At 45.1% G+C, this 24,455-nt stretch overlaps 1 protein-coding gene across 1 annotated transcript in view; it reads right to left on the bottom strand.

The window, feature by feature from the left end:
- The window catches only part of LOC117518196 (transcription initiation factor TFIID subunit 4-like), a 204,765-nt gene that overhangs the window by 30,031 nt on the left and 150,279 nt on the right, over positions 1 to 24,455 (bottom strand). Inside the window, exons 14-16 of the mRNA XM_034179253.1 lie at positions 16,998 to 17,123; positions 15,941 to 15,997; positions 12,531 to 12,632 (exon numbers count right to left, since the gene is read on the bottom strand). Coding sequence (XP_034035144.1) covers positions 12,531 to 12,632; positions 15,941 to 15,997; positions 16,998 to 17,123 — 285 coding nt within the window. The remainder of the gene's footprint in view (positions 1 to 12,530; positions 12,633 to 15,940; positions 15,998 to 16,997; positions 17,124 to 24,455) is intronic.

Below are 24,455 nucleotides of genomic sequence, written 5' to 3'. Positions count from 1 at the left end.
AAACACAGCAGTCCATCAGCCAGTTGTAAGAAGCCCTCACTGAAGATACACCAGAAGGTGAGGAGGGAGTCATTGATGCCAAGTGGTCCCACCCACCTCCAAGGTGCTGTGTACAACTTGACCATCAACACCTATGGGAAAAAGGAGGACAGGCTTCATGGACTGGCACCTTCCTACATAGCTGACCTAATTAAACCTTACGTATCGGCCCGGGCTTTACGTTCTCAGGGTGCAGGACTACTTTGTGTCCCTAAGATGAATAAGAAGTCTGTGGTTCACAGAGCTTTCTCTTATCGTGCCCCTGTTCCGTGGAATGGTCTCCCTGCATCAATAAAACAATCAGATTCTGTGGAGACTTTCAAGTCCAGACTTAAGAAACACTTCTTTTCCCTTTCATATGGCTAGCATATTGGTACAGTTTTGTTTTACACTTTTTACTCTTTTAATTCATGTTATTAGTAATTGGAGCGGGCCGCGACCTCGACTTTACCTAAATTCTGGGTCTTTTAGTGAAGTTTAGGGCTAGTGGCCGGCGATCACCTTAGTATTTCTTCAGTTTTTCTTGTTGATTAATGCTCGCAAATTATACAGTATTTTTTGTATTTCTGATGCCTGATTCTGTTTTTTCTCTGTTTAAGGTGCAGCTCCATCCAGAGATGGGAGTTGTATTTGTGTTGGCGACCATCCTGTCCTGTGCACCAACAGAAATTCTTGTATATTCGTTCGGGAATTGTTCTGTGAATTGTTTCTGTAATTTATGTTTGTAGCATGGCCCAAGCAGAGGGTCACCCCTTTGAGTTTGGTCTGCTTGAGGTTTCTTCCTCAGAGGGAGTTTTTCCTTATCACTGTTAGGGTGCTCTGGGGGTTGGTAAGGTTAGATCTTACCTTGAGGCAACTCTGTTGTGATTTGGCGCTATATAAAGGAAAATAAATTGAAATTGAAAAATGCAGACTCATATGAGGCCCACTGGGAGAAAATGGAGACCTCCTGGACTACAAGGCAGTGCCCAGTCCCAGCACATTAGAAGCCCTCAAAGCTGCCAAGAGAAAAGCCCAGTAAACTGCCCTCCACTGCGCCAACTCATACTGGCTGAACCTCTGCAACAGTATACAGAAGGCTGCCGACACTGGGGAAGGGGCATGTATGAAGGCATCAAGAAGGCAACAGGCCCATCCACTTCCAAGTCTGCCCCACTCAAGTCAAAGACAGGCGAAGTCATCACAGACCAGGGGAAACAGCTGCAGCACTGGGTTGACTACTATCTCGAGTTGTATGCAACCCAGAACATTGTCACAGTCACAGCCCTCAAGGACATCCCAGATCTGCTGGTCAAGGAAGAGCTAGGCATGCCACCAAACATGGAAGAGCTTGGAAAAATCATTGACTGCTTGCTCGTGGAAACGCCCCAGGGAGTGACGGCATCCCATCAGAAGTCTTAAAGAGTGGGAATCCTGTGCTGCTAAAACACCTGCAAAATCTTTCTGCCTCTTCTGCGAACAGGGACACATTCCCCAATACATGCGAGATGCGAGCATCGTCACCTTGTATAAAAACAAAGGAGACAAGCGACTCTAGCAATTATCAAGGCATCTCTCTTCTCAGTACTGTTGGGAAGGCCTTCGTCTGTGTTGCCTTAGCGCGTCTATGAGCTTGGCCTTGCGTGTTTATCCAGAGTCCCAGTGCGGCTTTTGAGCTGGGAGGTCTACCATGGGCATGATCTTTTCATTACACCTGCTGCATGAGAAGTGTCAAGAGCAGCAAATGGCACTCTACATTGCCTTCATCGACCTGACCAAGGCTTTCAACTTGGTGAGTCGAAGCGGACTCCTCAGGCTCCTGCAGAAGATCGGCTGTCCCCCAAAACTCCTCACAGTGGTCTCTTTGTTGCATGAGAACATTCTTCTTCTTTGTCTTTCGGCTGTTCCTGTTAGGGGTCGCCACAGCAGATCAACTGTTTCCATCGCACACTGTCCTCTGTATCTTTCTCTGTCACACCAACCACCTGCATGTCCTCCCTCAGCACATCCATAAACCTCCTCTTTGGCCTCCCTCTTCTCCTCCTGCCTGGTGGCTCCATCCTCAGCATCCTTTTCCCTATATACCCTGGGTCCCTCTTCTGCACGTGTCCAAAGCATCTCAGTCTTGCCTCTCTGACTTTGTCTCCAAACCGTCCCACCTGAGCTGTCCCTCTGATATGTTCATTCCTAATCTTGTCCATACTCGTCACTCCCAAAGATAATCTCAACATCTTCAGCTCTGCCTCCTGTCTATTTGTTAGTGCCACCGTCTCTAAACTGTACAACATAGCTGGTCTCACTACTGTCTTGTAAACTTTCTCCTTCACTCTTGCTGATATTCTTCGGTCACAAATCACTCCTGCCACCTTTCTCCATCCACTCCACCCTGCCTGCACTCTCTTTTTCACCTCTCTACCACACTCTCCATTACTTTGAACAGGTGACCCCAAATATTTAAACTCATCTACTTTCACCACTTCTACTCCTTGTAACTGCACTATTCCACTGGGCTCCCTCCCATTCACACACATGTACTCAGTCTTGCTTCTACCGACTTTCACTCCCCTTTTCTCCAAAGCATATCTCCACCTCTCCAGAAGAGACTCAACTTGCTCTCTACTCTCACTACAGATCACAATGGCATCTGCAAACATCATAGTATGGGGACTCCTGTCTGATCTCATCCGTCAACCTGTCCATCACCACTGCAAACAAGAAAGGACTCAGAGCTGATCCTTGGTGTAATCCCACCTCCACCTTGAATGAGTCTGTCATTACTACTGCGCATCTCACTGCTGTCACACTATTCTTGTACATGTCCTGCACTATCCTAACATACTTCTCTACAACTCCAGACGTCATACAATACCACAGCTCTTCTCTTGGCACCCTATCATAAGCTTTTTCTAAGTCCACAAACACACAATGTAACTCTTTCTGGCCTTCTCTGTACTTCTCCAACAGTATTCTCAGAGCAAACATTGCATCTGTGGTGCCCTTTCTCAGCATGAAACCATATTGCTGTTCACAGATCTTCACCTGTTTTCTAAGCCTAGCTTCTACTACTCTTTCCCATAACCTCATGCTGTGGCTGATCAACTTTATGCCTCTGTAGTTACTGCAGCTCTGCACATCACGCTTGTTCTTGAAAATAGGAACCAGCACACTTCGTCTCCACTCCTCAGGCATCCTCTCACTTTCCAAGATTTTGTTAAACAATCTGGTTCGAAACTCCACTGCCATCTCTCTTCGACATTTCCATGTCTCCACTGGAATGTCATCTGGACCAACTGCCTTTCCACTCTTCATCCTCTTCATAGGGTTAGGGTTAGGGTTAGCCTAACCCTAACCCTAACCCTAACCCTCACTTCTTCCTTATTAATCTCTTGTACTTCCTGACTTACTCTCACCACATCATCCAGCCTTTTCTCTCGCTCATTTTCTTCATCAGCTCTTCAAAATATTCCCTCCACCTTCTCAGCACACACTCCTCACTTGTCAGCACATTACCATGTGCAGCTTTTACCACCCTAACCTGCTGCACATCCTTTCCAGCTCTGTCCCTTTGTCTGGCCAAGTCTGGCCAAGTCCTTTGCGCCTTCCTTACTATCCAACTTCTTGTACAGCTCGCAATATGCCTTTTCCTTCGCCACTTCTCTTTTCGCCTTACGCCGCATCTCCTTGTACCCCTGTCTACTTTCTTCATCTCTCCGACTATCCCAAAACGTTTTCGCCAACCTCTTTCTCCTTATGCTTTCCTGGACCTCTTCGTTCCACCACCAAGTCTCCTTGTCTTCCTTCCACTGTCCAGATGTCACACCCAGTACTGTCCTAGCTGTCTCCCTCACCACATCTGCAGCACTTTTCCAGTTGTCCAAAATTGCTTCCCCTCCAACCAGTGCTTCTCTCACCTGCTCTCTAAATTTCACACAACAGTCTTCCTCCTTCAGCTTCCACCATCTGATCCTTTGTTGAGCTCTCACTCTTCTTCTTTACCTCTAAAGTCATCCTACAAACAACCATCCTATGCTGTCTAACGACACTTTCTCCTTACAGTCTCAGATTTCTTTTAGCTGGCATCTCCTATAAAGAATGTAGTCCACCTGTGTGCACCTTCCTCCACTCTTGTATGTTACCCTGTGCTCCTCCCTTTTCTTAAACTAGGTGTTCACCACAGCCATTTCCATCCTTTTTGCAAAATCAACAACCATCTGTCCTTCCCCATTCCTATCCTTAATACCATATCTACCCATTACTTCCTCATCACCTCTGTTCGGTTCACCAACATGCCCATTGAAGTCTGCTCCTGTCACTACTCTTTCATGCTTGGGCACACTCTCCACCACCTCATCTAACACACTCCAGAAATCTTCTTTCTCCTTCATCTCACAACCTACCTGTGGGGCATATGCACTGATGATATTCATCATCACCCCTTCAATTTCCAACTTCACACTCATCACCCTGTCAGACACTCGCTTAACCTCCAACACACTTTTAACATACTCTTCCTTTAAAATGACCCCAACACCATTTCTCTTCCTGTCCTCACCATGGTACAACAACTTGTGCTCACCGGCGATGCTCCTGCTCTTACTTCCCTTCCACTCAGTCTCTTGCACACACAATACGATTTCTGTTAGAAAACTATCCGACCTTTTTATTTTTTGCAATAAACTTATGGATTTGAATCACGTATGATTGCATCAGCCAAGCTTGAACCTTCGTGCGCATGCGTGAGTTTTTTCACACCTGTCGGTTGCGTCATTCGCCTGTGAGCAGGCTTTGAGTGAGCACTGGTCCTCCCCTCTCATCGGATTTTCATTGTGAGGAAAATGTCTGAACGGCTGGAGCAGTGCTGCATCAAATTTTTCCAGAAACTGTGAGAGACAGCCAGGTGGACACCATTTGGAAAATTCAGATGGCTTTCAGTGACGATTTTATGGGGATCACACAGATTAAGGAGTGTTACAGCCGGTTTAAAGACGGCGCACAATGGCGGAGGGCGCGACATGTTCCAAGCGGCGATCGACAGGCTGAAACGACCAGATCATTTCCAAACTGAATGCTGTGTTGATCCGGGACATTGTCTGACTACCAGAGAAATGGCAGAAAAGGTGGACATAGCACTTTTCCGGCACATTCCACTGTTAAAGGAGATTTTGTCATGAAAACATGAGCAGAGGAATTTGCCACGGAGCCGCTAATGGCGCGGAACGAAAGCACCTCCGTGTTGGTCTCACAGGACATGTTGTGGCATGCCCAGATCTTCAACAATTTCTCGGATACTCACTCGACTGAAAAGCCACCCAAAGCCATCTGAATCTTCTGAATGGTGGAAGAGCTGTACTTATCTATGAGATGTTAATCGTCTCTCTCACACCTGCAAGGAGTTCGGAATGACCATCAGCCTGAAGAAGACAAACGTCATGGTGCAGGGCACAGTTGCTCCCCCTAACATTGATGGGTACTGCCTGGAAGTCGTGGAGCACTTCACATACCTTGGGTCAACCATCTCTAACTCACTCTCCATTGATACAGAGATGAACAGCAGGATTATGAAGGCAGCAGTGGTTATGAAAAGGCTAAGCCAGAGTTTGGATCAACTCTAGCCTCACTGAGAAGACAAAACTGCACGTCTACCAGAGCTGTGTGCTCAGTACACTCCTCTACGGTAGTGAGGCATAGACTGCCTATGCCAGACATGAGAAAAGCTCAACAGCTACCATCTGAGGTGCCTCAGACAAATTCTGCACATCAGATGGCAAGGACAAGGTGCCCAACACAGAGGTCTTGTAACGCGCCAACATGAGCAGCATGTTCACCATTCTTAGTGAAAGGCACCTTCTTTGGCTTGGCCACATCAGAAGAATGGATCCGGGCTGCATTCTTAAAAATCTACTGAATGGTGAGCTGGCAGAGGGCAGTCGTTTGGCTGATCGGCCACACCTGCATTTCAAGGATGTCTGCAAGAATATGAAAATGTACAGCATCAACACGTCAACATGTCAACATGTGGGAGCAGTGTGCAGATAATCGTGTAGCCTGGCGCCTTACTGTCAGAACAGGTGCACAGAGGGCTGAGGAGAGGAGCCAAAGTCTTGCTGAGCAATGAGCTAGATGGAAGGAGCAACAGCGGCAGCCTCAGCAGCCATCACAGTACACGTGCAACAAATGCAGCAGAGATTGTCACTCACACATTGGACTGATAAGTCATTCGCGCAGGTGTAAATAGAAACAAAAGACAAAAATTTCCTGTATATTTGTATTGCCAACTGTGTTGGTCACGTGGTTCAAGCAGAGGGTCACCCCTGGTCAGCTTGAGGTCAGAGGGAGTTTGTCCTTACCACTGTCACCTGTGTGCTTGCTCTGGGGGTTAGTGAGGTTAGACCTTATTCGTGTGAAGCGCCTTGAGGCAACTCTGTTGAGATTTGATGCTATATTTTGTACCCTTCCAATCCAGCTTCCGTCCAAAACATAGTACTGAAACAGCTCTTCTCAAAGTCACCAGTGATCTCCTCTCCTCTGACTGCAGCCATCTCAATATTCTCATTCTCCTGGACCTCACCGCTGCCTTTGACTCCATCAGCCACTCCATTCTCCTGTCTCGCCTCAAGACCTCCCTCAACATCACTGGCTCCGCTCTCTCCTGGCTTCAATCATACCTCACAAACCATCAACAGTTTATCTACGTTAACCGTTGCTCTTCCTCCATAGCCCCCCTATCTCAAGGCGTTCCCCAAGGTTCGGTGCTTGGTCCTCTCCTTTTCATTCTCTACATTCTCTCTCTCGGAAGTATCATCCATCATCATGGTCTCCACTTCCACTGTTATGCTGATGACATACAGCTTTACATTTCCACCACATCCATAAACCCTAACATTCACTCTACCCTCACCCACTGCCTGTCTGATTTAAAAACTTGGCTGCAACACAATTTCTTGAAATTAAACACTGACAAAACAGATTATTATCATCGGCCCTAAAAACATCACAAAATCAACCCAGTTTTCACTCTGTTTTGACAACACTACACTTAACCCATCCCCCCTTGTCTGTAATCTTGGAATTCTTCTCAACCCGACCCTCTCATTTGATCCACACATTAAACAAATAACCCAGACTGCATTTTTCCATCTGAAAAATAACACACGTCTCCGTTCATCCCTCACTTTCTCCGCTGCTGAAACCATTATACATGCTTTTATCACATCCAGAATCGACTATTGCAATAGCATCCTCTATGGTTCACCTTCTAAAATACTCAACAAACTACAGTATATACAAAACTCTGCTGCCCGTCTCCTCACCCACACCCGCACTCGAGAACACATCACCCCCGTCCTACAAAAACCTCCATTGGCTCCCCATCATTCAACGCATCCACTTCAAAATCCTCCTGATCACTTTCAAAGCCCTTTATAACCTGGCCCCCACATATCTCACTGACCTCCTTCACCGCCACACTCCATCACGCGCTCTCCACTCCTCCGACACAAACCTTTTGTCCTTTCCCTGTAGGACCAAGCTCAGAACCTGGGGAGACATTGCCGCCCCTACCCTCTGGAACTCTCTGCCCCAACCACTCTGTGCTTGCCCCGACCTCCCCTCCTTCAAGAAAGAACTCAAAACCCACCTGTTTAAGTTAGCTTTTAATGTATAGCCCTGATTTTTAATGTGTTTTCTCTTATTGTTTTTATCTTTTTTCTCTTGGTTGTAAAGCGTCTTTGAGTGTCCAGAAAAGCGCTATACAAATAAAATGTATTATTATTATTATTATTATTATTATATAAATGAAAATAAATTGAAAATTGAAATTGAGACTACTGCTGTCAGTGGAGCTGGGAAACCTCCACATGGCAGTGCCTGCACTACATGGAGTGCAAAGACCTGGGGCCTCATGTACAAAGGCTGTGTATGCACAAAAATGTATGTGCCTCTCCACATTAACGTTCAGATGTATCAAAAGTTAAATGACTGTGAAATGTGCGGTGCACCACGCAAAAATCATGGCTGGTGTACGCCCGTTTCTGCAGTTATTGGTCCACTACTGACAAGTTGAGGTGATGCTGAGACACTTAATAATGTGAAAACAGGAAGTCATCAGAGTGATGTGCACATCACTTAAACAATTAACACACCCACGTGTTTGCAGTTATGAGTGGGTATAAAAGCATGTGCAAAGCGATGAAGAAAATGGCATTAACAATGGCTGTGTTCATGTTGTTAGAGGACCTTGCAAATGGTGTAATCCAACATGAGCATTTAATCAGGGAGCATGAGGACTTGCAAAAAAATAATAATTGGCTCATAAGCCAATTTCAATTGCAAAGGCCAATGTTACTGGAGTTGCATGCAGAACCGCGGCCGGGCTCTAGAATGCAATATGGCGAGGAGCCAGGGGTTGTCTGTGTCCACACTGGTGCTGACTATGAACACCGTGGTGGACACCGGTGGTTAGGGAAACCGTCTGACTGAAGAAGGAGTTCTTCCGGGATATGTTATCTCTGAGGACTCTGGTGGCAGTTGCAAGGTACTGACAGGCCCAAAGGGCCACAGCTTCTGCTGTGAGGGAAGGCAAAGCAGCGGGTGTGGGAGGAGTTCAGAACAACCATGGAGAAGAACTTTCAGTGGGCACCAACATGCTTCTGGCGGACCGTGAGGCACCTCACGAGGGGGAAATGGGGAACCATCCAAACTGTCTTCAGTAAGGATGGGACTCTGTTGACCTCAACTGAGGATGTAATCTGCTGCTGGAAGGACACTTTGAGGAGCTCCTGTATCAAACCGCATCTTGCATCAATGTGTTAACTCAGCAGTGGCAAGGCCCTGGGGGTTGATGAGATTGGTCCAGAAATGCTGAAGGCTCTGGGTGTGGAGGGACTGTCTTGGATGAGACCTTTCTTCAAAACTGCGTTGTGGTCTGGAACAGTACCTAAGGAGCATCAGACTAGGGGGTGGTCCCCATATTTAAAAAAAAAAAATGGGACCAGAGAGTGTGTGCCAATTGCAGGGGCATCAAACTACTCAGGCTCCCTGGTAAAGTCTGATTGAAGAGAAACAATGCAGGTTCTGTCCTGGTTGTGGAACAACCGACTAGCTCTTTATTCTCACAAGGATCCTGGAAGGTGTCTGGGAGTGCCAATCCAGTCTACATGTGTTTTGTGGACTTGGAGAAGGCATATGATCAGGTACCCCAGGAGATACTGTGGGAGGTGCTGCGGGAGAATGGAGTGAGGCAGCCCCTTCTCAGGGCCATCCAATTTCTGTACTCACAAAGCGAAAACTCAGTTCGGGTGCTCAGCAGTTAAGTTGGACTCATTTCTGGTGGGGGTTGGCGTCCGCCAGGGCTGTGCCTGGTCACCAATCTTGTTTGTGATATTCATGGAAAGGATATCAAGGCGTAGTCAGGGGGAGGAGGGTTTCCAGTTTGGTGAGCTCAGGGTCTCATCGCTGCTTTTTGCAGATGATGTGGTCCTGGTGGCTTCATCGGCCTGTGACCTCTAACACTCACTGGATCGTTCGTAGCCAAGTGTGAAATGGCTGAGATGAGGATCAGCACCTTTAAATCTGAGGTCATGGCTCTCAGCAGGAAACTGATGGATTGCCTACTCCAGGTAGGAAATGCGGTCTTGCCCCAAGTGAAGGAGTTCAAGTACTTTGGGGTCTTGTTCACGAGTGAGGGGACGATGGAGGGTGAGACTGGCTCGAGAACCAGCACAGCAGGGGCGGTATTGCATTCGCTCTACTGTATTGTTGTGACAAAAAGGGAGCTGAGCCAAAAGGCAAAACTCTCGATCTACTGGTCAGTCTTCGTTCCTCCTCTCACCTATGGTCATGAGGGTTGGGTCATGACCGAAAGAACTAGATCGCGGGTACAAACAGCCAAAATGGGCTTCCCATGGAGGGTGGCTGGTGTCTACCTTAGAGATATGGCGAGACGCTCGGTCATCTGCGGGGAGTTCGGAGTACAGCCGCTGCTCCTTTGCTTTCAAAGGAGCCAGCTGGGGTGGTTTTGGCATCTGGTAAGGATGCCCCCTGAGTGCATCCCTAGGGAGGTGTTCCAGGCACGTCCATCTGGGAGGAGACCCCAGACTAGGTGGAGAAATTATATCTCCACACTGGCCTGGGAACACCTCAGAATCGCCCAGACTGAGGTGGAAAGGTGTCCCCTGGTGTCCCCTGTTGAAGCTATTGCCCCAGCAATCCGATCTCGGATAAGCGGTTGAAGATGAGTAATGAGTGAGTGATGTTATCTCAAGAATCTGTAGACCTACTTAAATAACATTTATTACAATAGTGGATGAGTTGGTTGTGCATTCTTGCATGCCAATGTAATAATTTTTTACAGTAGTAGCAGCTATTTCAGTAGCAATTTCAAAAGCAAGCTTGACTAGTTAAATGTCAGACTACAGAAACACAATCTGTTCTTGCTGGTGGAGTCATATTGGACCAACTGTTAAATCATGAAGCTATAGGATTCGGATGGCCATGAAGATTTTGGATTCTTTACTGTGGCACCACTGACCCCAGCAGATTAATCAAGCTTTTTAAAATGTATATTTAATGACTGCATGATGGCATCACACAAGAAGATACAGCTGATCTTTAGTATGTTTGAAATAGCCACTATTTTGGCTTAATGCTCAACTATGAGCACAGCTGCAGGGGTCAGTATGGTTTATTTTAACAGTTCTGAAAAACTGTGCAGAAAATGCACAAAAATATGCTTAAAGCATTTTTTAATTAGTCAGCAACCCAAATACTGTGGATAAATATGTTTGTGTTGTTCAGATCATAAATCAAGTGTTCAATCAGTAAAAGTAAGTCCCTTCGGCTGTTACATTCTTTTCACTCGTGATTGCCACAGCAGATTCAAGGTGGATCTGCATGTTGAATTGGCACAAGTTTTACACCGAATGCCATTCCTGACGCAATGCCACATTACATTCAAAAATGTGACAGGGGTGGGATTTGAACCGGGAACCTTCCGTACTGCAACCAAGTGCACTAACCACTTGGCCACCACCCCTGCTAAGTGTTCAATCAGTGAAGATATTAAATATGTGCAAAAATATATCTTACACCCCACAGCAAAATAAGAATGATCCCTAAAAAGGTTCTCTGAGGTCTTGTTTGTACTAGCAGAGGTACCTGTTTTTGCCCCGGTGAAGAGTAGTTAAAAAATTGTCAGCATTTTACATAAAAAAAAAAAGGAATAAAGAAGTAAGCAGACCATTGGAATCAATCAATCAATCAATCAATCAATCAATTTTTTTATATAGCGCCAAATCACAACAAACAGTTGCCCCAAGGCGCTTTATATTGTAAGGCAAGGCCATACAATAATTATGTAAAACCCCAACGGTCAAAACGACCCCCTGTGAGCAAGCACTTGGCTACAGTGGGAAGGAAAAACTCCCTTTTAACAGGAAGAAACCTCCAGCAGAACCAGGCTCAGGGATCAGCACATCAGCTCTCCCCCCTGCTGAACACAACACTGACGCTGCAGTTCTTCTGGCTTGTCAGTAAATGCCACTGATTCTGGGGTCCTCAGTGCGAACCAAACATGAAAGGTCTCATTCTTCAGCCTGACGATGTGTCGCCATCGGTTTATGGGGTTTTACAACCCCAATTCCAATGAAGTTGGGACGTTATGTGAAATGTAAATAAAAACAGAATACAATGATTTGCAAATCCTCTTCCACCTGTATTCGATTGAATACACCACAAAGACAAGATATTTAATGTTCAAACTGATACTTTTTTGTTTTTGTGCAAATATTTTCTCATTTTTAAATGGATGCCTGCAACACATTTCAAAAAAGTTGGGACAGGGCAACAAAAGACTGGGAAAGTTGATGAATGCTCAAAGAACACCTGATTGGAAACAGGTGAGTGTCATGATTGGGTATAAAAGGAGCATCCCCAAAAGGCTCAACCATTCACAAGCAAAGATGTGGTGAGGATCACCACTTTGCAATCAACTGTATGAAAAAATAGTCCAACAGTTTAAGAACAATGTTTCTCAACTTTCAATTGCAAGGAATTTAGGGGATTCCATCATCTACAGTCCATAATATAATCAGAAGATTCAGAGACTCTGGAGAACTTTCTACACGTAAGCAGCAAGACTGAAAACCAACATTGAATGCCCGTGACCTTCGACCCCTCAGGCGGCACTGCATTAAAAACCGACATCATTGTGTAAAGCAGGGGTGCCCAAGTTTGGTCCTTGAAATCGACTACCTTCCTGACACTCTTTGTTGTCTCCCTGTCCAACACACCTGAATCCAATGAAAGGCCCATTAAAAGCCTGCTAACTAGTCTTTCATTGGATAAGCATATGATTGTCGTAAATTGTTTTTATGACATCTAACCTGCATTTTCAAAAAAGACTTATTTATATCTTGTGCAAAACTGTGTAAATACGCGAAAATGGCCAGTTTTCACATGTCAAACAGCACAAATTACAGATAGGAATTACAGCCACGACCAGCACTCAGACAAACCTGGCTCTCTTCCGGGGCTCTCTTCTTGCGAGGCCCGATAGCAGCCAAAGCAGCGATGTTGGCCTGTCTTTGCTGCAGCTGAGCTTCTTCTGTTTGCTGTAACTGAACAGATAGGACAGAAAAAAAACTGAGTGATGTGGACAGTGGGAAAAGACTTAGGGCCCCGTCAGAGTTAGCAAGAATGAGCAGGAATCATGCAGAATCAGGTGCAACCGGAAAAAAGCCAAAATTCGACACACATTCAGGAGGGATAGATTCCGACAGCTATGTAAGAATGCAGTTCAACTACTTCGATTGCCACCCCAAGTCTGGTCAGAAGGCACACAGGGAGAGGAGCCGGAGAGCTGTTCACTGTCCTCTGCTGTTTTTACAAGACCTGCCATTCCTGTCTCCTGCATTTTGAATGACATCCAACCAATGAACTGAAATCATCTTAACCAGGTACCTCTGAATAAGGCATCACTGAAGTGCACGTACACGGACCAATCACAGCATTGCCTCATCAGATCATGCACATGCCAATTTGAAATAACCACTGCAGCCGCCAGCAATGGGCAGCAGTCCTTCATGCAGTTCACTGATCCCATAATCAGAAGGTCCTGGACTACATGTTTCAGGTCATAAATTGGATGTCCTTCGAAACCTAGGAAGGAGCAATGGCAGCTCTTTGTGGAAATGGAAATTACAGGGTGCACAGAGGCTCCTCTCACCTCTCACCAATCAGCTGTTATGAGAGAGAGAGAGAGAGAGAGAGCCGTTCAGCTGTCATAAACGGTGGTGCTGTTCCATCCAGCTGACAGATCAGATATTATGACACCTGACTCAGGAGCTATGTGTCCCTCTGTCCGACTGGACAGGTGAGTACTGTCTGCTTCTCATGTGCTGTTTTGCAATGGGTGAAAATGTCCACATTTCCAGGTTGCCACAAACACCGCCATAACATGAGTGACATCTGTAATATACAGTAATCATGTTGCTAGCAGGATTTGAGGTGCTTGACCCTGGTGAGGTTTCCTTGATCGCGATCACAATTGTTGACCTCCAAAATGTGAATTAATGGAAATTTACTGGTGAATTGGTGAATGTTTAATTTATTAACTATTAATGGAAATTTACACAAACCGTGAATATCCACGAGCTATTATAATTTTCCTGCAAACCGTGAATAAAATATCCCACAAAACATGATTGCAGGTCTCGCAAAACGTAAGTCACAAACCATGAATACCATTCATGATATCTTTTTTTTTTTTCAGTTTAATTTATGGATTTCAGTTTATGGATCAATTATTTCAGGAAATCTTGATAGCAAATCCTATCTCTGCAAGAAAAACAACAACAACAAAAAAAACACTCACTTCTGGTGCCATGTGCCAGCGGCAGGTGGGGAGTCTGGTGCACCTGTGAAACGAAGGTGTCCTTTAAGGGGAGCTGAAGAGGAGAGAAACCTCCCATAGAGCAGAAGGGCAAAAGCTTGCTTGATGTTGATTTGCAGTATGAATACAGACTGTGAAAGCAGTTCCTCACGATCCTTCTGAATTTTTGGGTTTTAAGCAGGAGGTGTCAGAAAAGTTACCATAGGGAGAACTGGCTTGTGGCAGACAAGCGTTCATAGCGACGTCACTGTGTGATCCTTCGATGTTGACTCTTCTTGTTATCATGAAGCAGAATTCACCAAGTGTTGGACTTTTCACACATTAATAATAAAGAATGTGAAAGATCCCCTGCACTGCCAAGCAATTCATCATGACAATTCATCCCGCTTTATCCCACTTCATGCCACTCTTTGTCCTGCTTGACAACACGGCAACATAAAATAATAATTTCTGAGCCGATGACGTATTAGCTCTCAGAACCTGGCTGATGAAACCATTCTCTCATCGCTCCCAGAATCACAGAGAAATTACAAAACAGCTGACATTCGTGAGCGTCTGCCGCAGTGGTCACCTGCTCTCTACTTTTGTACTGGCTGTACAAATGGCCCCACCTTTTCTGAGTGCCCCATGAGTGCTGTTGGATGTTTGTGGGCAGCACCTGGACTCTGACAGAGTTGCTGTTAATCTCAATAAACTGTCCGGAATTAGTTTTGTTAATAAATGAAACTATGAGTGAAAAGTGCTTTGCTTTTGATGTCTCCTGCCACATGTCTGTGTTGTTATATGTGGGGGGGCTGAGCTCACAGCGGTCTGACTACTGCAAAACATGCAACAGACAGGGGCTAACATATGATATTAGGGTTTTTCAAAAACAAATGTTTCTGACCATTAAGCTTTACTCAAAAAGTTAGCAGACTGAAAGTTAGCAGAACTGAATTTAGCGGAAGCTAAATGGTCCACTGATGGTTTTCAAAGTTAGCAGAAAAGCTAATCAGCTAACAAAAATGTTAGCTTTGCTAATTAGCAGTTAGTGGATCTGTGCCCACCACTGCAAATAATGTAGCTTTCCAAAAGGCAATACAAACAAGGCTAGTACTCACACGAGGTGGTTTGTCAGGTGCTTAAACTGCAACGGAAACACTTTTTTTCATGAGAACAGGTCATAGCATGCAGAACGTGACCCAACATTCTGAAATACACAACACTGTACATGTGGACATAGTAAGAGATGAAGCGCTTGTTAAGCGTTATAAGAGATGACAGGACAACAACAGTGAATAAATAGAAACGATGAAATGGCAGTATTTAGTGTGACATATGGTTCCGTCAGCATGACATTTGGATTTGACAAATCTTGCGACTGTCATGAGAATGATAGTTGTTGTGAGAACATAGAACCCAGCAGTCACATTCCATTAGTTCATCTCAATGCTGCCATTTCACTATTCTGCTTTGTCGACATTCTAAACATATCACTTGTGCAAAGGTGTAATGGAAACTTCGCTGGTGAGGTGACCTTGTGTACACAAGGCCTCCGAGACGCAGCCTACAGTTGTCATCAAAACACCTCCAATGTCAAATTATTAGGAGGTGTGAGTGAAAACAATTTGGGTACCATGTTTCACCCTGGTACAAGGCTTTTGTTAAGATACTGAGTACACAGTCTAACTGCTGTGATATGTTTGACACTGCTGTGCTGATCTTTGCAGAGTCAATGGATTCTCTGATTGCTGCACCTGAGAAGCTGAAGAAGGAATTGGAGTGTCTGGGTTTGTGACTCACATGGATCAAGAATAAAACCCACGGCAATCACGATCACATTGTTTGGATGACTTTCTGGATTTTGTCATTGGAAGTGTAACTGTCTGAAGTGAACATAACGTTCCCTCATCTCAGGAGTGACACTCATGTTTCTGGGTCCAGAAAGACCAAGAGTTGCCCTGTGTTACTTTAAAGCTTCAACATCACAAAAATCCAGAGTTAACACTTTGTTACAATGAAAACACACACACACACACACACACACACACACACCTCTTTGGCTCTCTGCTTGAGCAGCTGATGCTCTGGATCCTCAGTGTTTGAGCGACTCTGTGATGTTAAAACACAAATGATCAGTTAGTCTTCGCCATAGTTGACAACAATATGAAAAGATTACTGGGCTCAACTTCAGCATCACTGAATAAAGAACATCACCTAAAAACGTCACCATTTCAGTGTTGGCATCCCGTTATATACCGAGAAGATTAAGACAACCAGGCTGTGTTTACACATAACGATGACAAGTCACGAATGCCATGAAGTACACATTCTTGGCCACTGATCACAAATGTGATGATTCGGGGCAGAGGGGTCAGGTGTCCTCAGGAACTGCTGCAACCTGTTACCACACGTTACGATTAATGGTACGTGTTGCTGGAGAATTATCAGGAACCATTACGCACGGTCAAGAATAATGTTCCGTGTTGTTGCGCGCTATTGCGCATAACAGCGCATGGTTAAGCTGTGGAACACCTGCAGGAACGTCCTGAGGAGCTTCAGCAGGAACTGTGGAACGACACTTGGCTGACTTCACGTCACTGTTCCTCTTTGGCATACTGCATCAAACTGAACGCTGTGGAGCCGAGTTTAATTGTGCACACGTGACAGAAAACTGATTCGTCGTGGCGCGCAGTGAAATGTGACACCGCATTACAAGTCGTGTCAAAACGTGACAGTTTCCGTGTCACTTTGTAATAACGCGTGACAGTTTTGGCTCCAAGAACCATCACAGGAACCACTACGAACGTTATCACGTTCTATTAAGGATCAATACTCATCAGGACGGATCAATACGCAAAGTTGCGACCTCCATGACGTGAGACGAAATGAGGGTGGTGTGTGACATTCGTGGAAGATTTTTTGACAAGCAAAAACGTGCTCCACGAATATCAAGAATATCACACACCAACACACACTATTAAGAAACCTATTCAGATGCATTAAGTCACATTAAGAATGTCAGGAATGTGTCACGAATGACAGAAAAATTACATTCATAACGCGTCTTGGTTATGTGTAAACGCACCATAAGACTGTGTGGACAACTCACTCTGGCCAAACACAACAGCTTCTCTCTCTCTTCTTCATCAATCTTCCTTTTCTTCAAACTCTCCACCTCCTCCAGGAAGCGAAGCTGCGAGCGCACGTCACTCACTTTGTTGTGCTGTAGGTCCTCCTGTACACACACACACACACACACACAATTTGTACCAGACTGTAAAGATGCTTATAAAAGTTCCAAAGTTCTAAGTTCTAAAGTTGGACATTTTAACATAGATTCAACTGGATGAATGATAAAATAAAACAATACATCAATTTTTTCATAATTCTTCATTTATTTATTTGGAATAGTCTGTTGTGTGGGCCGCTGAAGAGGAGGTACTGCTGGCCCACCACCAGAGGGCGCCCTGCCTGAAGTGCGGGCTTCAGGCACGAAAGGGCACCGGAGTAACCGGGAGTGGCAGCTGGCATTCATCACCAGCACCAGCTGTCACTCATCATCACCACAACCACATCTCAATAAAAGCCGGGCAGCATCTTCACCTCACTGCCGAGAAATCGTCTACCAATCAGGTAAACACTCAGCCGTTGTTTTGTGCCGTACAATCATTCTGAACATTTGCAGGCGCACCTGTTGACTGGTCAGCAGCTGGAAGCTGGGAGGAGACGACGCTCTTCGCTCCTCGGATAAGTAGTCTTTCAGGCGCTGCACGTTATTGTTCCTGTGTGACTGTGCTTAAGAGGTGGAGGTGTTACCCACCCTTTCTGACTGTTTGCTGGGTGTTCACGCACCCACCATCACCTGTCTGTTCTTCCTGCCAGCAGTACCCGATCTGACAGCCGGAGGCAATGGCCACCTGGGGACCCAGCGCTTGGTGGCTCCGGGGTGCTTCAGATCCGGTGGCAGTGGAAAACGTGTGGGATCCGGCTCTTCTCTGGACAGGCATCTTCTATCCTCGAGCCTGCCCACACGTCACCGTGAATTATTGACTGTTAATCTCAATTGTGTTGTCTGTTGCTCTGTTGTGCACATTCACAACATTAAATTGTTATATTTTGGCTTATTCCATTGTCCGTTCATTTGCGCCCCCTGTTGTGGGTCCGTGTACCTACACTTTCACAACATAGTCAGCTCATTTGACATTTTATTTGCCACAAACATACACTTTAAATCTTATTATTCATGGTCTTAGACTTTTTTTTTTTTAGGACTCTCTCTCGACCACTCCAAAATCCCCAAAGTCTTGGTCTTGACTCACAGTCGACTCGAAGTCTGTGAGGAATTCCGCTCACTGACACGAAAGAAAAAAGTGACTGTTTCTGCTCTCCATTCTGTTTTTCAGCTGTGGCCTTTCAGTTTTTCAGTTTCATTCCCAAAAGTTAAATGCTAAACTTTGAGACAGACACGAGTATAAAAGTTGTTGTCCTGCTTCTAGCTGTGGCACACTGTGTAATTTTTTCCACAGTCTTATTGGTTTAACTAGTTCTTACATTTCTGACCTGTAATGACCTGTAATGAGTGAGTAGATGATTGGGTGTTAAAAGCAGCTGGTCTGTGATTAGAAAATCTGCATCCTTCCACTGGCAGGTTTCTGACATCTGCAAGCACTCTGCACATAAAGTAAGATAATATTCTGTCACCAAACTGATGACTGATACTAGGGCTGGGGGATATGACTTAAAATTCATATCATGACATAAACTGAATCCCTTCACAGTTACGGTGTATATTGCGACATAAACTTAGGTGTTGTGGGTATGCTTGTCTGTGCACTTTTAGGTATTATTTTGTGCTGTATGTATTCTACTATTATTATTTTCAGTATCTGTTCATTTATACTTGTCTGATCTGGTCCCCTGTGTACCACCCCTGCATACTCCCCTGGTTGGCTTATGTCATGTCTTGCTGTTCTACTCCTCATGTTTGAGTCCCATTTTGCTTTTCTATTTTAGTTATGGATTTTGGGTTTAGTTTTGATTAGTTCTTATAATCTTTATGTTCTGATCACCACCTGCTATCATTATGTTAGTTCTCTCAGTCTGGCACCTTATGTACTCTGAGTTTTGTGTTGGTTTTGTTACTTCCCCTATTGTAGTTTGCAATAATTATGTTTATTATGTTCTACTCACCTGCAGATGTCCATTTAGTTTCTGTTCACTTTTTATTTGTATGTTGTCACTTGACCTTTGACTTTTCACACACCTGTTGTCCATTTTGTTCAGTCAGTTCATCCTCCTTTCCCTAATTAGATACATCTGTTGCTTATTAGTGTGTTTGTATTTAAGTCCTCAGCTGTCCTCCGTCCAGTTGTTTTGTAGGTTCCAGCTTTCCTGGGTTGTGAGTATCGTTTGCCAGTTGCGTCATTGATTTCTGTTTGTCAGTTAAATTATGGTTTTTGCTCTAGTATTGTCTGAGTTTGAACTCAGTTCTCTCTGCCCTGTTCTGGTTTTGTCATCATTTGGATTATTTAACACGGACTTGTGTGGATAATAAAATCACTTTGACTTTTTGCACCAACCTCCTGTGTTTGGTTGCTTGCATTTTTGGGGGCTCAATTTTAAATGTGTTTGAACATACCAACATAACAGAATCTGCAGGCCAGAGACATGACCCCTACAGGCAGCCTCCCTGATTTGGTTACATTAAAAACCTTTGGAGAACAATCTAGACTTTGTTTTTCTGTACGCTGCTGTTATAATCCCAAGAAAAGGAGGAATTTTGTGAATCAGGTGTTGGATTTATTAGACTCTAACACCTGGGCTTTTGATGTCTTTCCTGAACGGTACTCCCTGGAGGGTCTGTTGGAGTTGGAGAACCTCCCAGACTGGGCCCAGAACCCAGTGGCTTTTAAAGGCCTCACGGATGTGACCATCAGAGTCCAGATGCCATGGACGTTGGTAATCAGCCCTCCAGTCACGCCCCCCAGGACAGTCAGTTCGTCTTGCATAGGGACATATCCACAAATCTGGACTAGGGGGTGCTTAATACTTATTTCAAATTGGTCTATATTTAACTACTTTCACAGCAGCCTCACCCCCGGAAAGCGTTATGGGTTTTTTTAGACCAGGCATGGGATTTACTGGAGGAGAACAAGTGGGTGTTTGATCAGTTTCCTGAGATATGTAACCTTGACTCTCTGTTTGAGGCAGACCAGCTCCCGGACTGAGTTGGGAGTCCAGAGCTCCATCTGCCAACAAAAATTCCTCAACCTGAGTTTGACTACACCTGCTCATAGTCAGAGGATGGGTTTCTGTCAGACCCGTGATGGTATGTTGGATTCAGTAGACGACTCAGAGGCTCTGGATCTCTGAAACACTGCGGAGGTATTCTTTCAGATCCTGGACTTGTAGCTAGATTATTACTCTCCTGTTCCACAATACTCACTTCCATTTTCTTTGGTCTCAAACACCTTCTTTGTCCAGTCACCCGCTCCAACTTCAGTTTTGACTTCTGCAACAGACACGACCACAACGTCTCCCACTCCGACATTGACGTCAGACATGACACACACGAACACACCACACATGGTGGCACCACACCTCATTACAGATCTGACCTCATTCCATCACCTGATCTCATCTCTCCACCACACCATTATCAGTCTGCAGTCACTTCTCCCACAATCATGCGGCCTGAGCACTAGTAACCTTCCCTCCACCTTTGGATCACCGTTCCCATCTCCTGGGACACAGCCTGCCCTCCACGTCACATTCAGCTGGCTGCGTGCTCGTTTGTGGTCGGAAGACACAACACACGCTGCGATATCGGGCCAAAAAAATCCAACATGTTGAATATCCCCGATTTGCGATCGGAGTGCTCCTGACACCCTTCCGAGCAGATCAGAGCGCTCTGAATACACCACACATGGCAGGAATATCTAATAAGATTATCTTTAGCGTCATCATGATTGTCAGGGCATCCTTAAGATTGTCGGAAGGATCAGATCCGATATTGGCCTAATTATCCTGCCGTGTGAACCCGGCTTAAGTCTAACTTGTGCTCTGTTTTCCAGCACCCTGGTGGTCGTGGAGCGACACACCTCCTCCATCCTCTGCGTCACTCTGTGAGCAGGTCCAGTGTCGTTCTGGTCGACGGTGGGTTTCCAACAGAGCCATCTGCTCCTCTTCCAGATGTCGTCGGACAGCCAGTTGACCCTTCTGCTAATCCACCCAATGACATTGGTGTTCCCGAGGGACCATCCGGTCCTCCTCCCAAGGATATTGGGGAAGCAATGGGGCCGTCCGCAGAGTAATCATCTGCCCAAAGATGCCGAGGTTCCTGAAGGACTACCAGGTCCTCCACCTGATGATGTCGAGACACCAGTGAGCCACCCAGTTTCCCCACACAATGATGCTGTGGACACCTGTCGGTCTCATCGCCTCTATCCTGGTTCTGCTGTGGACTTCAGTGAGTGGTGTGGCCGCTCACCTGGTGTGGTACTGGTCTCCAGTGGGGCAGGCCGGTCACCCCCTTGATGCTGCTGTTAGCCCAGGAGGATCTCCAGACCTCTGCTCTGACTCCGCCATGGACCCTGGAGGGTCACACAGTCGTCCTACCTTCTCTGCAGTTCACTTCACCCGGCTGGCTTGTTATGTTTTGCTGTTGTACTCCTCATGTTTGAGTCCCACTTTGCTTTTCTGTTTTAGTTATGGATTTTGGGTTTAGTCTTGATTAGTTCTTATAAGCTTTATGTTCTGATCACCACCTGCTGTCATTATGTTAGTTCTCTCAGTGTGGCACCTTATGTACTCTGAGTTTTGTGTTGGTTTTGTTACTTCTCCTATTGTAGTTTGCAATAATTATGTCTATTATGTTCCACTCACCTGCATATGTTTTAGTCTGTGTTCACCTTTTATTTGTATGTTGTCACTTACCTTTAACACACCTGTCCTCCATTTGGATGAGTCAGTTCCCCCTACTTCCCCTAATTAGACACATCTTTTGCTTATGAGTGTGTTTGTATTTATGTCCTCACCAGTCCAGTTGCCTGTAGTTCCACTGTGGTTCCAGCTTTCCTGGGTTGTGAGTATTGTTTGTCAGTTGCTTCAGTGATCTCTGTCAGTTAAATTATGTTTTGTTTTTATTTCGTTTTGTATTTTCTGAACTTGGACTTGATTATCTCTGCCCTGTTTTTGTCACAGTTTCAAGTGTTTAGCACTTTGAGACTTGTGTGGATAATACAAGTAAATCACATTGACTTTTTGCACCCACCTCCTGTGGGTGCAAAAATGCAAATGCTGCTTGCATTTTTGGGGGCTCAATTTTGACTGTGTTTAAACACACAAACGTAACATTAAGTTTCAAAATTATAAAGGAATGGGTCATATAGTCCCTGACCAAAGCTAAACTGATTAAAATAAATGAATGACAACAAAAAAAATAAAAACAGATATTCATTTTGAGCACCCAAGTCTCTGACTTGTTAGACATGTATTTTTGTGCATTGCAATGATCTCATTTTGCCATTCCTGCTTCTGTCCAGCAGGAGGCAGTGCTACTTTTCTACTTTTGGTTGCGTTTTGTCCAGAAAGTCATCAGAGACCCCACCACCTGGCTTATGGTGTGGGGTTCCACCAATGATAAAGCAGAAGATGGAGCTCTCAGCGCAGATGAATGAAGAAATGTGAGACTGTTTACTGCAGCTTTTCTGCAAATACGCAGACTATATAAGACCATGAAATGCACCAAAAAAAAAAAAATACTGTGGAAATTATTATTCATAATTCAGGTTATAGTAGGCCTACATAATTTAAAAACTCATGTAAAGCTTGAAGTGCACAGTTTTAAAACACATTGAAACAGTGACCGAGTCTGGTGAATTTAATGGGACAACCACTTACAGTTGTATGTTTGGGCACCCCCGATGATTTCCATAATTTTCCTTTATAAATCATTGGTTGTTTGGATCAACAATTTCAGTTAAATATATGATTTAGCAGACAAACAGAAGAAATACGAGGTCTGTGAGAAAACTATCCGACTTTATTTTTTTCAAAAACTATATGGATTTGAATCATGTGTGATTGCATCAGACAAGCTTGAACCTTCGTGCGCATGCGTGAGTTTTTTCACACCTGTCGGTTGCGTCATTCGCCTGTGGGCAGCTTTGAGTGAGCACTGGTCCACCCCCCTCATCGGATTTTTATTGTCAGTGAAATGGCTGAGAGACTGCCGCTTTGCTCCATGAATTTTTTTTCAGAAACTGTTAGAGACAGCCAGTTGGAAACCATTTGAAAGATTCAGATGGATTTCGGTGAAGATTCTGTCGGTATCACACGGATTAAGGACCATTAAAACTGGATTAAAAACAGCCCACAGCGGCGGAGGGCGCACGGCGCACCGAGCGGCCATCAACAGGCTGGAACGACCAGATCATTTCTAAACTGAACGCTGTGTTGATCCGGGACATCGTGTGACTACCACAGAAATGGCGACATAGCACTTTTGCGGCACATTCCACTGTTACAGGAGATTTTGTAATGAAAGACGTGTGGAGGATTTCACGCGTCGCTCAACAAAAAAACACCTCCGTGTTGGAAACCATTCTTATGGTTCAGGCGGCTTTCGGTGGCTTTTCAGTCGAGTGAGTATCCGAGAAATTGTTTAACAGCTAGGCATGTTCCAACTTGTCCTGTGAGACTTCCAACATGGAGGTGTTTGTCCAGCGGCTGTGAGCGGCTCCGTCCCGACGTGCGAATCCGTCCGCACGTCTTTCATTACAAAATCTCCTTTAACAGTGGAATGTGCCGATAAAGTGCTGATCCCGACCTCTTCTGAAACTTCTCTGCTAGTCACAAGACATCCTGCATCAACAGAACCTTAAATTTGGAAGTGATCTGCTCGTTCCAGCCTGTCGATGGCCGCTCGGGGCGCGGTGCGCCCTCCACCGCTGTGGGCCGTTTTTAATCCAGTTTTAAAGGTCCTTAATCTGTGTGATACCGACCGAATCTTCACCGAAATCCATCTGAATCTTTCAAATGGTTTCCAACTGGCTGTCTCTAACAGTTTCTGAAAAAAAATTCATGGAGCAAAGCGGCAGCCTCTCAGCCATTTCACTGACAATAAAAATCCGACGAGGGGGGTGGACCAGTGCTCACTCAAAGCCTGCCCACAGGCCAATGATGCAACCGACAGGCATGAAAAAACTCACGCATGTGCACGAAGGTTCAAGCTTGTCTGATGCAAGTGCACATGATTCAAATCCATATAGTTTTTGAAAAAAAAAAAAAAGGTCGGATACTTTTCTAACAGACCTCGTACATCAATATTTAGTAGGTCCTCCTTTTGCAGAAATAACAGCCTCTAAACGCATCCCATAGCTTCCAATGAGAGTCTGGATTCTGGTTGAAGGTATTTTGGACCATTCTTCTTTACAAAACATCTCAGGTTTGTTGGTTTCCGAGCATGGACAGCCTGCTTAAAATCACACCACAGATTTTCAATAATATTCAGGTCTGGGGACTGAGATGGCCATTCCAGAACATTGTACTTGTTCCTCTGCATGAA

This window comes from Thalassophryne amazonica, chromosome 10, assembly GCF_902500255.1.
Source record: "Thalassophryne amazonica chromosome 10, fThaAma1.1, whole genome shotgun sequence".
Taxonomy (NCBI): domain Eukaryota; kingdom Metazoa; phylum Chordata; class Actinopteri; order Batrachoidiformes; family Batrachoididae; genus Thalassophryne; species Thalassophryne amazonica.
This window is presented reverse-complemented; position numbering and strand designations above follow the sequence as displayed.